At 43.5% G+C, this 15000-nt stretch overlaps 1 protein-coding gene across 4 annotated transcripts in view; it reads right to left on the bottom strand.

The window, feature by feature from the left end:
- The window catches only part of mnat1 (MNAT1 component of CDK activating kinase), a 67647-nt gene that overhangs the window by 31104 nt on the left and 21543 nt on the right, over positions 1 to 15000 (bottom strand). For all 4 annotated transcript variants that reach the window (XM_061793669.1, XM_061793673.1, XM_061793670.1 and 1 more), the window contains 5 exons: positions 11436 to 11588; positions 10957 to 11030; positions 10431 to 10534; positions 9732 to 9872; positions 6388 to 6519 (listed from right to left, as the gene is read on the bottom strand). In XM_061793669.1, the coding sequence (XP_061649653.1) occupies positions 6388 to 6519; positions 9732 to 9872; positions 10431 to 10534; positions 10957 to 11030; positions 11436 to 11588 (604 nt within the window). The remainder of the gene's footprint in view (positions 1 to 6387; positions 6520 to 9731; positions 9873 to 10430; positions 10535 to 10956; positions 11031 to 11435; positions 11589 to 15000) is intronic.

Here is a 15000-nt window from a genome sequence, read left to right as displayed (position 1 = left end):
AGATCCGGCCCGCCGCGTCATTTTATGTGGCCCGCGAGAGTGTGCATCGACTTTGTGTTTCTTGCTAAAATACCAAAATTGCAAATTGTCTTCACTTTTAAAAATATTGAGATATTGCAAGCGTTTTTTGTTACCAACCCCACTTTCAAAATAAAATTGATTCACACTGTAGCTGAACACTTTTTACTGGCTTCTGATTTCAAAAGTAATTATCCATGAATTTGTGTATATGTAATAATACGAGGCAATCATACATTCATACGGGTTTGCAGCCATAACGGCCCTCCGAGTGGAACCATAGCTGTGATGTGGCCCGGGACAAAAATGAGTTAGACACCCCTGGCCTAACCCATCAATAGGAAAGCAAGTAAGCTTGATCAGTGCTGGCCAGCAACCATACTAGCGCCACAGATGCAGGCTTGTCACTTCAACAGATTTCGAGTCTGATGATGACATAGATCAAATAAAAACATTAAGACCACTGCAGTTGTTGTGAGCCGCGCTTTCAGCCAACTCCCAAGCCGCCATGCAGCATCTTTGCAACAGTCAACACAATGGGATTAAACGGCAGGGGTTGGTGGCTGGGAAGCAGCAGAAGAAAGGTCTACGTGCTAAAGAGCCAAGCTGCAGATGCCTACAGAGCAGTAAAGCAGATTCTTAAGTGACAAACTGCACAGAAAGCCTCCACTCTCGAGACCATTCTGTTGCATTCCTCTGCAAGGTCACCTTCAAACAGTCATATGTAACACTACACTGCATAAGAAACAGGCTTCAGGTTTCTTGCTCAATATATTTGTGAAATAATAGTAGTCAAGCCTTTCTTGGTACAAATACCCGCATATAAGTTATTGTACAGGTTGTAACTTAACTTAAACACCACCTAAAGTACTTCAATGTCGAAGAAATGTGGATTTTTTTTTTCCAAGTTTGCTACAAGAGACGAACAAGACAGGAAGCCCACAGGCAGGTTTCTCTCAACTCTTGAGTCTTTCTTACCTGTACCATCCGGACCGACATATGTGGGTCAATTGATCTGACAGAACAGACACTCAAGGGACCTTTATGAGGCAGGCTCTCATAAAAGTCACCGTACTTCAAAGGTACGAGAGCTCCGCCTTTTAAAGAACATTACACACTACCTTAAGTATACATTAAAAATCAGCGACACACACCATTATACATATGGAACTTAAAAACCTACCTTTTTTTACAATGACACCAATGGTTGAGGCAGATAGCACCCCACACTGTGTCATGGTTGTCTCAGTTTTCTTCCTGTTTGACATTTTCATTTACTTGTACATGCCCCTTAGCCTGCACCAAGTGCCTTGAGATAACCTTTGTTGCGAGTTGACACTATTAAAGTGTTCCCTGATATATGTTTGTTTGTATATGTTCGTAAAGAGTAACACAGAGAAGGTCTCCAACCAATCACCAGTAATAGTCGACGTTCCTACAAAGCAGGGAGAATATATGCCTTTGGGTATTGTTGTATGACGTGTGTATGTGTTGCTGCAGCAGTTTGAAGGCTTATAATTTATGCAACATCCATGCTAATTTTTGTTAGCCCGTTAGTTCTGAACTCCTAATTCTTTGTGAGTGTTGTACTGAACAGAATAATGTTGCCTGGAGGAGTTGTGCCATAATGAAGGTCTGCTTTGGCTGTAGCTCAACTTCCCATAACTGAGTCATGTTGATCTTCTTTAGACCACAAACGAGTTGAGACTGAACAACGCCCCTGCTGGCTGTAGCCAGTATTGCACTTTATTTCAGCTCAAGTGCTTCAAGATGTGATCAACCAACAATCCATTAATCCATTATTATATCCCTCCCAAGTCAGACTTTTCCTGCTTCCAACTATGTGGGACCAATTCGGGGAAGGCCCTTCTTTGTTCCAGCATGTCCTCTATGTCCCATGTGACCTCGTGCACAAACCAAGGTCTATAATGGCATGCTTGGATGAGTTTGGTGTGGAACATCTTGAGAGCCCTGACCACAACTTCTGATTTTGGCAAATGTTCTTCAGGATAAATAGACAAAAATTCCCACAGACACAGCCTACATCCCAGGAGAATGTAAGTTACTCCAAGTCCTGCAGTGTTTGCAGGTGTGTTTAAGATTTTTGTCCACATAGTGTACAGAGCTTTTCCATTCATACAAAAATGACATCTGATCAGCAAGTAGCAAGTGTAAAAGCTGGTCGCCCCTCGCCTTACACGTTTAAATATAACCTACAATATCACCAGAGGCAGCTGCCCCAGTGCAAAGCTCTTAAACCTGACAAGTCCTTTTCCTGCCGGACTGGGCTTGCCTGAGACGTAGGCGAGGGTTGTTGAGGCCGTCCTAAAGAGGACCAAGCCAGGGGCAGGGGCAGAGGTGTGAATGCCCACATGTGCTCGTGCCAATCACAGCTGACAGTTCTCTTTAGCCTGTGAGCTGACCCCCCGCAATCAAAAATGCCTGCAGTGTTCAACCGGACTTCCACTAATCCAATAAGAAAACAAAGTTACACAAAACAAGTTATTTGTGACATTACATAGAAAGAGTAATTCAAAAATAATGGGAAAAGGAAATAAAACTAACATTGAAGGTTGTGAGATAATAGGGATTTGAAGGGGGGTGGGGAGTATGTAACAACCACCTCTCAGGCAGAACAGGTCGGGCCAGTCTGCCAGAGAAAAGTCAAGCTCAGCTCGAGCGTACGCTAACGATTGTATCTTCCAATCAGGTCACTGTAGAGGACAATTTCACAAAAGCAAAACAAACGTGATTGAACAGCAAGTGAGTGTTTGCAGTTGTGCTTGTATTTTCTATACGCATCTACTAGAATAATGCCAGAGAGCACCCAAGGATATTTCAGTCAGCCACACATCTATGTTTAGGGATAAACTTGCCACCCACATTTGCCCAACTGTACATGTGCATTGTGCTGCTTCCACTGGGTGCCTTGTAAACTATGTCCGCTGCTCTGCTGCTGTGACAAGTGGATCAGGCAATAGTAGCGCAAGAACCTTTCACTCAAGATGCCTCTGAAAGCGGTTCTAGACCAGAGCAATTCTCCATTGGTCAAACTCGGAGGAACGGGACAAAGCAGCCGAGGATGAGTCCTGAACCCCAAGTACACACGCGGAGCTAGAACACACTTGACACAACTTTCCTGGCACAAACGAAGCTTAAACACAAATCTGAAACCAGGCGTCATAAGTCACGCGTTGCACAAACCTGTCATTTATATGTTAATGATCATAAATTCATGTCGACCAGCAGGTGCCAAGAGAGAGGACTTGTCATTGCTTGGCACTGAGAGTGGTTTAATGTGTCAGACAAAAACAAGTAACCTGTTTAAACAGGGACAAACTGGCTGCCTCCCATGCAGACATTCTCTTTTGATATCAGTGAGCAATTCATTCTTCAAAAGATGTTTACTCAGACTAGACAGGGTTGTGTTGTGTGCATTCACTTGCACACCGCCGTATACGTGCGTCTTTCTTCAATAGTGCCAGTACAAAGTGATGGATTAGCGTGCAATTTCCAAGCCATTCCTGAGGCAAGACCAGGCACATCCCAAGCCTTACTTCACACCTGGGACTAGGCAACTTTCCATTTGAATGGTTTCACTTCATCAAGCATCTATTTGACAGCTTTTGACTCAACCAGAATAGTCGTACCACATTGGGGTCCCAAAGTAAAGAGCAGGCTTAGATGTTTGCTTGCATGTTCCCAGTCAACAACATAACACAGCTGCTGCATTAGAGCACTCTTTATTTAAAGACTGGAGCCTCCACATCTTTACGTTCCTCGGATTGGTGGGCTCAAACACAGGCAGATATGTCATTCCACCAGTGACAGCTCACCTTGGCCCAAGAGAGGAGGGAGGCTAAAGTGTTGCATGTGGCAGGGTTAGTGATGACTTTCTACTTGTGTGACAGATGAACTTGCACATCAACACGGTTGATAAAATTAGAGGCCGTAAAATGAGCCAACTGTTCATTCAAGTCGCCCACTGTTTGCTTTCTTCTTACACTAAACTTTCCTTTCTTCTGAAATAAATCTTTACATTTTCAAAAACAACCATATTGATTACTTATCCAATGACAACATCAACCAGAATGCCAGGAAACAGAGATTGTTCTCCGCCAGGGTTAAACAATTCGTATTTGGATTAACATTCAAATTGCAACAAATTTTCCAGAATCCGTTCACAAGATGGTGTCATGTGTCTATTTAAATGACTTGTTAATTTACTGTATATACATGTGTACTGTATACTGAGTATCTTTAAGTATTCATTCTCTAGTCCAGTGATTCCCAACCAGTGTGCCGTGGCACATTAGTCTGCCATGAGCAATCTTCAGGGGTGCCGTGGGCAATTATCAAATTTTACTTAACTGTTCAAAAAAGTATTCATTTACAAGAAATAATGTATCTTTGTTTCTCTATTTATGCCAGTGAGGCATAGTGACACAGAACAAATAAATGCTCTTCTATTAGATGGCAGGAAGTACATACAGTAATTACTGTGTATCTACTTTTTGTGACATTTTTGTTTGCTGGTGTGCCGAGAGATTTTCCAATTGTAAAATATGTGCCTTCGCTCCATAAAGGTTGGAAATCACTGCTCTAGTCAGGTCATGTATTCTAATCAGTCAGGTCAAACCAACATTACAACATGACAGAAATAATGGAAGCAAACTTACTGTAGTTGAATTACTTTATTGTAATTAAATTACTTCACACACAGTGAAACATCAGCGCATGATTCGACATCACGCCGGCATGTTTACGTACAACCGCTAGTGGTAGCACTAGCTTGCTAGGCTACATAACGTTTTGTTTCCTGCTCGCAAGCCGTATCATATTAAAAGTACTTGAACATACCTCAAGCATACCTTAAATTAACGTAATCTCCCGAGCACTGGTGACCGCCAGCACACGTTTTTCCCCATTTTGTTCTTATAATACACACGCCGCGATGTCGTCGCCATGGTAACGACTGTATCCGGTCGCGTTTATGAGTTGACAACATAAAGCCCAGTGATCGTAAAAGACGGGATGTGGTGGTACCGGAATACAGGATTTTATTGCAGTAGTTTGACATAGTGCAATCGCGAAAGACCAAATCTGTCTTTTAGTCTGATCCACGCATTACATGTTTTCTGTCTCAGACGTGTTGTCTGTTCCACACCACCGACATGTTTTTTTTTTTAAATAACTTTATTGGTTGTCAGATATTTACAGTTCTACGTCAAAAGACGCACGACAAAACTAAAAATAAACTAGCATTTGAATTCAAATATATAGTACACGATGCTGACTTGGAGAAAATGATCGGATCGGCAAATTATGACATTAAAGCCGATCAGCATAAAATGCTATTTATCGACGATCAGGCCGATCAGATCGGTGTAAAGTCTAATAGTTACTTACACCAAAGAGTGTATTTTCCCAAGCACTAATTGGCATCACTCTAAGTGCTCGAAAGACAGACCAGCTTTGCTGATGTGTTTCCTCTAACTCAAATGCATTTTGGAATAAGGGACCACAACCTAAGAGATAAATGAATTCCAGCAATCTGCAAGAATGTGCCACTCTGTGCTGAAATCTTACCAAGTCAAACACAAGTCATGCTTTTGGATTCTGAGGTGAAGGAAAATTCAAACCCACATGTTCGCCCAACTTGCAGCTGAGCAGAGCATATGTATGGAGAGAGCTTAGGGATGGTAGAGTGAAAATAAATTAAGGGCTTGGAGTGGGGGTTGCAACCGCAGAAGAAACCAAAAGCAGCATAATAACACTGTTTCTCTCCATCAGCAAGTTTAGCTGTGTGGTAGAAAAAGAAGGTGAAAACACTTCAGTTCGTTTGATCTTGATGATGAACAACAACCATGGTAGAATGGTATCACGTGATGAACTTCATTGAAAAATGAACTTGCTAATGAGATAAGAGTGGATCCAGAAGGAGCCTATAGGTGACAACCTTGCAGATATCTCTCCCATGCATCACTGAACTGTGGGAATAGAAGTGCTCCTCATGAGGGTTGTTGGGGAGGGCTTCAGGTGATGACACAGCCTGTCTCATCAAAGTAAAATGAAAACAAATGACTGGAAACTAGAATAGCAGCAAAATGGAAGGTCTCTGCAGGCATGGAAAGCTTACAGGGGCCAGATTTACAAGGTCTCTCTGTCTTTGGGCCCCAGTTTTGGCTCAGAACAATGTGATGACATGACGGAACCTTTTCTTCCAGTGAAGGAGAACCAGAAAAGGGAACAACCTTCTCTAGTCTTTTGATTCAACACTACAGTTTATTTGAAGTTTCATTTTCTTGAATGTTTTAATTTTATTTCACTTAAACTAAAAATAAATGACAAAAAGTGGGTCACACTCACCATCTGAATTCCCGTTGAAAACTGATTGGTGGCTTTGACCACATGTTTCTGCTGTTCGATCTCTGTTTCCAGCTGGGAAACACGGGCTTTGTGTTGGGCAAGCAAGAGGGAGGCAGGGAGCTGAGACGTTTCCTGAGGAAACAAAAACGGTTGCGTCAAGTGTGCTGCACCACCTCGATTCCATTAGCTGCAAGGTCGAAGCTTTCAGTGTCTCCAGTGACGTGTTGTTTAGGGCAGATGTTTAAGAACACAAACTTGGACATGTGGTTCACTGATTAGGTAGGATATTTTTGATGGTTTGGACATGTGAGGTCAGTTTTGTATTTACAGATAATCATAAAACTAATTTAACAGCTTCCAGTTATGACATGTCCTGGGATCTCCATCAAAGTGGTTGTGTTTTCATTGCTGTGCTTCGTGTCCAATATTCAGGCCATAGCTTTGGAAGTCTGGACCCACACTTATTATAAGATTTTCTTCCAAGAATGTTCCCACTTAATTGTGAAAATTCTCACATTAGTAATGGCATGAAATTAAATGTTATTTTACAATTCATAAAAACCGATTTTTTTATTAGCGTAAAACTAATACAACAAAATTACACCTCTGTCATTTTTTAAAATCAATTTAATCAAATCCTCTTCGATTTAAAGAACGTGTTCTGCTATCTGTATACAAGGTTGCAGTGTATACTGTAATTTCAAAGCTACTTACATCTGGAACTAATCCAAATTTGCATTTGGTAGCAATTTAAATGTAACATGGACTATACTAACGAACATGTTCAGAGGCATATATCTCTGTCAAACCTCATCAGATCTGGTTGTAATTATGGTGTGCTTATGTGGGATCTTATCACATTTTGATGCCTTGGATCAAGACAACTGGATCTGAATCTTCTGCTGCCTGTCTAAGATCTTAGAGCTTGTTAAAAAGATATACTAGGACGATTTAGTGTTTCCAAACAAACCATAACTGGCCAAGAATGAAGTCACATTATTATACTTTGCAGACTATATGTACTTAACGTGTGTGTATAAACATATGGTGCCAACGTCCATCCATCCATCCATCCATTTTCTTCCGCTTATCCAAGGTCGGGTCGCGGGGGCTTAGCTTTAATCAGGGAAGCCTAGACTTCCCTCTCCCCAGCCACTTCCTCCAGCTTTTCCAAGGGGATCCCAAGGCGTTCCCACGCAAGCCGAGAGACATAGTCTCTCCAGCGTGTCCTGGGTTATCCCTGGTGTCTCCTCCCGGTGGGACGTGCCCGTAACACCTCACCAGGGAGGCGTCAAGGAGGCATCCTAAACAGATGCCCGAGCCACCTCGTCTGGCTCCTCTCAATGTGGAGAAGCAGCGGCTCTATTCTGAGCCCCTCCCAGATGACCAAGCTTCTCACCCTCTCTCTAAGGGAGAGCCCGGACACCCTGCAGAAGAAACTCATTCCGGTCGCTTGTATCCGGCATCTTTTTCTTTCGGTCATGACCCACAGCTCGTCACCATAGGTGAGGGTAGGAATGTAGATCGACTGGTAAATAGAGAGATTCGCCTTACGGCTTAGCTCCTTCACCACAACGGAACGATACAAAGTCTGTTACTATCACTGCAGACGCTGCACCGATCCGCCTGCTGAGCTCCCGTTCCATTCTTCTCTTACTCGTGAACAAGGCCCAAAGACATTTGAACTCCTCCACTTGGGGCAGGCTCTCATCCCTGACCTGGAGAGGGCACTCCACTCTTTTCCGACTGAGGACCATGGTCTCAGATTCATGGTGCTGATTCTCCTCCCAGCCGCTTCACACTCGGCTGCAAACCGCTCCAGTGAGAGTTGGAGATCACGGCTTGATGAAGCCAACAGAACCCCAACGTATTCAAAAAGCAGAGATGTAATACTGAGGCCACCACACCGGGCCCCGGCTGCGCCTAGAAATTCTGTCCATAAAAGTTAGGAACAAAATCGGTGACAAAAGGCAGCCTTGGCGGAGTCCAACCCTCACCGGAAACGAGTCCGACTTACTGCCGGCAATGCAGACCAAACTCTAACACTGGTCCTACAGGGACCGAACAGCCCGTATGGGGGTTTGGCACCCCCATACTCCCGAAGCACGGTCGAATGCCTTCTCCAAGTCTACAAAACACATGCAGACTGGTTGGGCGAACTCCCATGCAGCCTCGAGGACCCTGCCGAGGGTGTAGCGCTGGTCCACTGTTCCACGGCCAGGACGAAAACCACACTGCTCCTCCTGAATCTGAGATTGGACTTCCCGACGGACCCTCCTCTCCAGCACCCCTGAATAGACCTTACCAGGGAGGCTGAGGAGTGTGATCCCCCTGTAGTTGGAACACCCCCTCTGGTCCCCATTTTTAAAAAGGGGGACCACCAACCAAGTCTGCCAATCCAGAGGCACTGTCCCTGATGTCCATGCAATGTTGCAGAGGCGTGTCAACCAGGACACCCCCACAATATCCAGAGCCTTTAGTAAGTCCGGGCGAATCTCATCCACCCCCGGGGCCTTGCCACCGAGGAGCTTTTTAACTACCTCGTTGACCTCAACCCCAGAGGTAGGAGAGCCCGCTTCAGAGACCCTAGACTCTGCTTCCTCATGGGAAGGCATGTCGGTGGAATTGAGGAGGTCTTCGAAGTATTCTCCTCACTGCCTCACAACGTCCCGAGTCAAAGTCAGCAGTGGCCCATCCTCACTATACACAGTGTTGATGGTACACTGCTTCCCCCCACCCCCCGGCGTTTCATTCTAATCTTTAGATTAGGTGAAAATAATCAAGTTGCTAGTGAAGCAGCTTGTTAACCATAAATTGAGGAGGAACAACCAAAAAGGCATCACATTTACTGAGTTTGTATGTGGGTTTGATGGCAGTGACAGAACAATGTGTTTGGGGGATGCTGGGATGTACAGATGTCAGGACCCAGGAGGGTTCCCCTAGGGGGGTGAGCGCTGATCTCATCTGCCTACAGTGGACAGGCCCTGTGCCTTAAACAAACAAACACATAGCTTAACCTGCTATCTGTGATGGTGCTAGAGCAGGCCGCACTGAAAGAACAATCACTTCCAAAGCCTGCAGCTCAACACAATGGAGCCAAGAGGCTTTGGAATCACAGAATGGGAACAATGCACCCAGCACCACAATGACTGGTAATAAGCTCTTAATGATCAACCGTGAACCCTCAGGGTGTGTGTGTGTGTGTGTGTGTGTGTGTGTGTATGTGTGTCTAATGGAACATATATATGTCATAATGTGGTAGCTCTTAAGGAATCATATTTGCGCAACGAGACAGGCATGACATTCTGTTGGCGTACTCTTTGTGCGACGTGTCTACTTCTCACCAGTTCATCCAGGAGAGCCTGCTTGTTCTTCTTTTTGGCCAGGAGCTGCCTTTGCTCCTCCTGTAGCACATCCAGTCTCCGCTGTTCATTGCCCTGCTGCTCCAGCAGGAGCAGCTCCTCCAGGTCCTCCTGCTCTCGAGTCTGAAGAGAGTCAGGTGAGTTGGATTCAATAAGTCTACCAATCATAAATTAACCACTCACTAAAAAATACTGGTACACAGAAAATAATTCTCAGTTCCAGGACAGACTTGCAGAAAATACACTCACTGGGTCCATCTTTAAGTGTCCCACAATCTAATGAGATGCAATAGAAGAGCTCTATTAAGAATTCCATCTTTAAAAATATACAAATGCTCAATTTGTTCTTTTCGGTTGTAGGTGGATTTAGAACTGAAACAGGTCATATCAAGAAGTGTTGCTAATGTTTTGGTTACAAGCCATAGGTGTTTTATATACTGGATGCGTATACCACCGCAATCCACAACTAAGACAATAATGTCATATCTGAAGCCTTATTCTCTTTGTTATAGCACAAATTCTGATAAAGCTCTTGTTCTGGATCTCACTATGTTTTTCAGGTGTATCCTAATAACATGGGTAGGGAGTGAAGACCAAAAGGACAGAAAATACAGGGAAGATTCCCCTATTGTTTATATTTAACCACATAACTCTTCAATAATAAATGAACTCTTTACATACAAGCTTCGCTTTATTCTTCTGGATTATCTCTCTGTTCTCCCGCTGGTACTGCTCCATCCTCAGTTTGGTGTCCTCCACATCAACATTGTTTGTAAGGTTAAACACTGCAGCACAGACAGGAGAGACAAACCATGATTAAAGCACTTGAATCTGTCCATCACAGCCAACTCAAATTATGTAGACAAGCTGCAGTCACTGTCATTTTAAATTCTACAGAAGAGCCAAAGAAAACAAATACTCAGTAAGTAATACTGAAATGCACACAAAAACATTGCAAATCCTCACTTGGACCAAAAGAAACTTTGAGGCTGCCTCATGCACTACTAAGGGCTAAAAGCTTATGGGATGTTGGCATTCATGATGTGTTAGCATTGGCAGCTCTATCCTGTGATCTATGACCCAGGTTGGCATGCACTAATGCCTGTTAAACATCTCTCTATGCAGCTGGGGAGAAATCATTACGGCGGCTGGAAACATCCTTTTAGCAGACTTGTACAGTAGGCATTTAGTAAGTCAGTGCTTGTACCGATGTCCTCCATTTGCTCCAAGTAGTCGTTATATTCTCTCAGGCTGGGAAAGTCACAATCCCTCCTGTTGTAACTGCAGAGGGAGAGGAAACCAGAAGAAAGCAAATACGTGCAGATATTAATATCCCCATTAAATCAACCATTTTATAATAGCATGTCTGAATTCTTCCTAACAGACACACATTAGATGTCAATTAAGGGGCTATTAAAGAACAGATGAGATGGAGGAGATGGAGGGGTGGGGGGGGGGGGGGGGGCAGGGAGGGGCAACCCAGTAAAAAAAAGCTGGCAGGGAAAGAGCCTTCCTGCTTGACTGCCCCCCCCCCCACCCCCCACCCCGACCCCAGAGACTCATTGTCTACAAAACAAACAACGTAATGAGGAAGACAAAGGTGGCTTAAGAAGTGGGAGGAGGCACGGGATGACACATAAACACACCATGGCCACACCCCTCACCCTCCCTCCTTCGCTCACTCACATCTTCAGCACCTTCTTGCGGATCTCCACCTCCTTGTCAACGGTGGGGTCCTCAAAGAGCTGCACGCGGAAGTTGCTCTTCCTCAGGGGCGTGTCGCACTGCACGCAGTTGCTGGACCCACGGACAAACAGCATCTCCACGCAGCTCTCGCATCTTAACACACGCAGAAGAACATAACACCAGCACAATGACTCACACTATTTGCGGAGGTCAAAATCAAACATATTATCCAATATTATTTTACCTAATCATATTGAAACTATGTATTATTCACAAAGGGAGAATTTGAGGACAATTCACTATTGATTCATTGTTCCATTTTTCATAATGTATTGATTTCAGTGTTCCCCGGCTATATTGCGGTACATTGTTCACGTCCCTCGCTATATCACAAACTTGTGTGAAATGATTTTGAACAATTTGACTTTCGTGAGTAGAGTGTTTTTTATGGGTTTTGACAGTATACTGAAAAGGCAAGTCCCAATTTAGAGTTGCACACCTTCAGTGTAGTGCCATAACATGCCAGGTATCACTCAGAACTACTGCAAGAGATTCAGCGATCAAGAAAACCCACTAAGCTCCAGTAATAGTCATAATAGTCATTGTTCCTACAGAGCAGAGAGCGCATAAGCCTGTGTGCATTGTTGTATCTATTTGGAACTGTTGCTACGCCATGTGTGGTAAAGTAGCAATTGTTTGAAGGTGTCTAATTACCATAAGTAACATCTATGCTAATTCCCAGTTGCCAGTATATGCTGCATTATATGTAAGCGTTAAGCTTGCAAACTAAACGAGATGAAATTATATAGATTGGTTGAACGGTTTAGTGTTTAATAAACAATGTGTCATTCTCGAAAATTCACATACTTCAGCTGAGAGTGACAAAAACTGCTTCAAGCAAGCTTTGCCTTTTATTTGGAGAATTAAGCGACTGACAATGTAAGCACACCAAGATTGAAATTTGAAAAAAAAAAAAAATGTGTGAAGGTAACAGTAAAATGCTAACATTTTATGATAATTATTTTAGGAATTTCAAGCACCTATGGCAACCCTGGTACGTGAAGCTGTGTGCCTGCACATTAGGGTGTATGAGGCTGATGAAATAAAATTTTTCTCACTGTAGAAATTTCATGATCTTATGTGTGAATTAAATGGTAAATGGGCTGGACTTATAATAGCGCTTTAACTACACCATCACAGCGCCCAAAGCGTTTTACAAAGCCTCACATTCACCCTTTCACACACACATCCATACACCAATGGACGGCTGCTGCCATCCAAGGTTCAGTGTCTTGCCCAAGCACACTTCGACATTCAGACAGTCAGAGCCGGGATTCAAACTGGTGAACTTTCGGTCATTGGACAATCTGCTCTACCAACTGAGCCGCAGCCGCCCTCTATCTTCTATTATCTTCTCCTGAATTATGTTCCGCACACATGGTGGATGGGACACTAATAGGACACAGGAATATTTCCTCTGAGTGCTCAAAAATTACTGGGATTACGATAGGAACGTCAATTAGGCGGCTTCCCACTCTCAGACGGTAGAAATTGGCCTGACACCCCATTATCAAGAGTGTCTGTCTGCACTGGAAACACATTTGTCTTATTGTTACTACAAAAAGAACCCAGTCTCTCTGCCACATTGCATAATTTGATAAAATTCAAACAGCATGGTCTGTTATTACAAGCCTGCGTTGCTGTTACATAATTCTGGGAAAAAAGTAAAAAAAATAATGTCCTTACCTCTTAAATGTACTGTTTTTTTTTTTTTTTTTAACTGAAATGTCATGGAGGCTCATGGCTTTTATTCAAAAACAAAAAGTTAGGAAGTCAGTATTATTCCTGAAAATCGAAGCAATCAAGGCCACATTTGGCAACATGAGCAGAACCTTTACTTTCTGGTTTATGTCTCAAGCATCTTCCGAGGGCAGAAAAATGTATAGCAGGGCAGTGCGGTCATGATGAGTTTTTCTGGTGGTGTTTTGGCTCCTGATATGCTCAAAGCAGCCTTTCCATTGGTGAAAGAACTGAACAAAGGCACTTTTAATAATGACATTGGAGACTTTCCGGTAAAGTCGAGGTTCAAAGTGGAAGGTTTACCTCATTCACCGTCATGACTCGCCACCATGGCGACCAGCAGACCCCACCTGAGGGCACAACCCTAAGCTTAGCCATCAATCACACCTTTATGCAGATAGGCGTTTACCCATCAGTCACACTCAAGTGAGGAGTGGACACTAAGGACAATAGGAACACTGCTAAATCTCCCCTGATGGGGCGAAGGTCTTGGATAAACGTTTGCACAGTACACTGTTTTAATTAACTCTCTGTGGAGCTTTATTTCCATGGGAATTCACCTTCTACTCCTGGCTGCCTTCCCAAAAAATGGACATCTGGTTTCCAACTGCAACTGTCCATTTTTTGAGCACTGACTGCATTCATGGTAAAATATACAGTGCGGTCCACAAGTACTTGGACATCGACTCTGCCCTTCTTTGCCTAAGTAGATATTCAATGTTTATGGCTATTACTAATCTGCACTGTGAATCTATGTCCAGTCAGTTTTGTAACAATTGTCTCAATGTGAGCAGGGGGTATGCAGTACTGTAGATGCAGTTGTTACTTTTGTCAGCCGGCACATCATTAATGAACACCAGTTAGCCTGTTCCTTTCGTAGTTAAACACATCCATGCATGCAATAATGGTTTCACCATGCTTGGCACATGATGCAATATTCTTTGGAATGGATCATGATCCGTTTCTTTCCTCCTTCATAATTTCCTTGACCTCAGTTTTTTTTCTGTGATTGTGTGAAGTTCTCTAATCTGGCTTCCCAGTTCTTGAATGTTACGAGTGCTTTGCATCTTGTTGTAAACCTGTATTGACATTCATGAAAGCAACTCTTTATTGTACATTTTGAGAACGCCTACCTGCTCCAGAGTATCATTAACCTCTGTTCATGTGGTGGAGGGGGTTTTCTTCACCAAGGAAATTATTCTAATAATAATAATAATAATACAGAGCAGTCAAATATTTAGGAACGTCCATATTTTGTTACGGAAATGACTGAACGCTGACTCATTACGGCCGTAACACCGATTGTTCCAGATATCGGGGGGAAAAAAATCCAGCGTCCGATATTACCAGGAAGTACGGCGCTGTGTCCGGCTACCATGACGAAAATTTCATGATTGAATTCCATGAAATAAACACTACATTGTTTACAAAAAGACAAAAAGTTAGTCAGTTTCCAATCCACCAGTGGGGGGAAAAAAAATTGGAGGAATTAAGGTGGGCGGCACGGTGACCGAGTGGTTAGCACATATGCCTCACAGTTCTGAGGACCCAGGTTCAGATTCGGCCTCGCCTATGTGGTGTTTGCATATTCTCCCCGTGCCTCTGTGGGTTTTCTTCGGTTTCCTCCCGCATCCCAGAAATATGCATGGTAGGTTGATTGGAGACTCTAAATTGCCCGTAGGTGCGAATGGTTGTTTGTTTATATGTGCCCTGTGATTGGCTGGCGACCAGTTCAGGATATACCCACCTCTCGCCCAAGGTCAGC

This window comes from Phyllopteryx taeniolatus, chromosome 13 (assembly GCF_024500385.1).
Source record: "Phyllopteryx taeniolatus isolate TA_2022b chromosome 13, UOR_Ptae_1.2, whole genome shotgun sequence".
NCBI lineage: Eukaryota > Metazoa > Chordata > Actinopteri > Syngnathiformes > Syngnathidae > Phyllopteryx > Phyllopteryx taeniolatus.
Note: the sequence above shows the minus strand (reverse complement) of the source record. Positions and strands in the feature narration are given on the sequence as shown.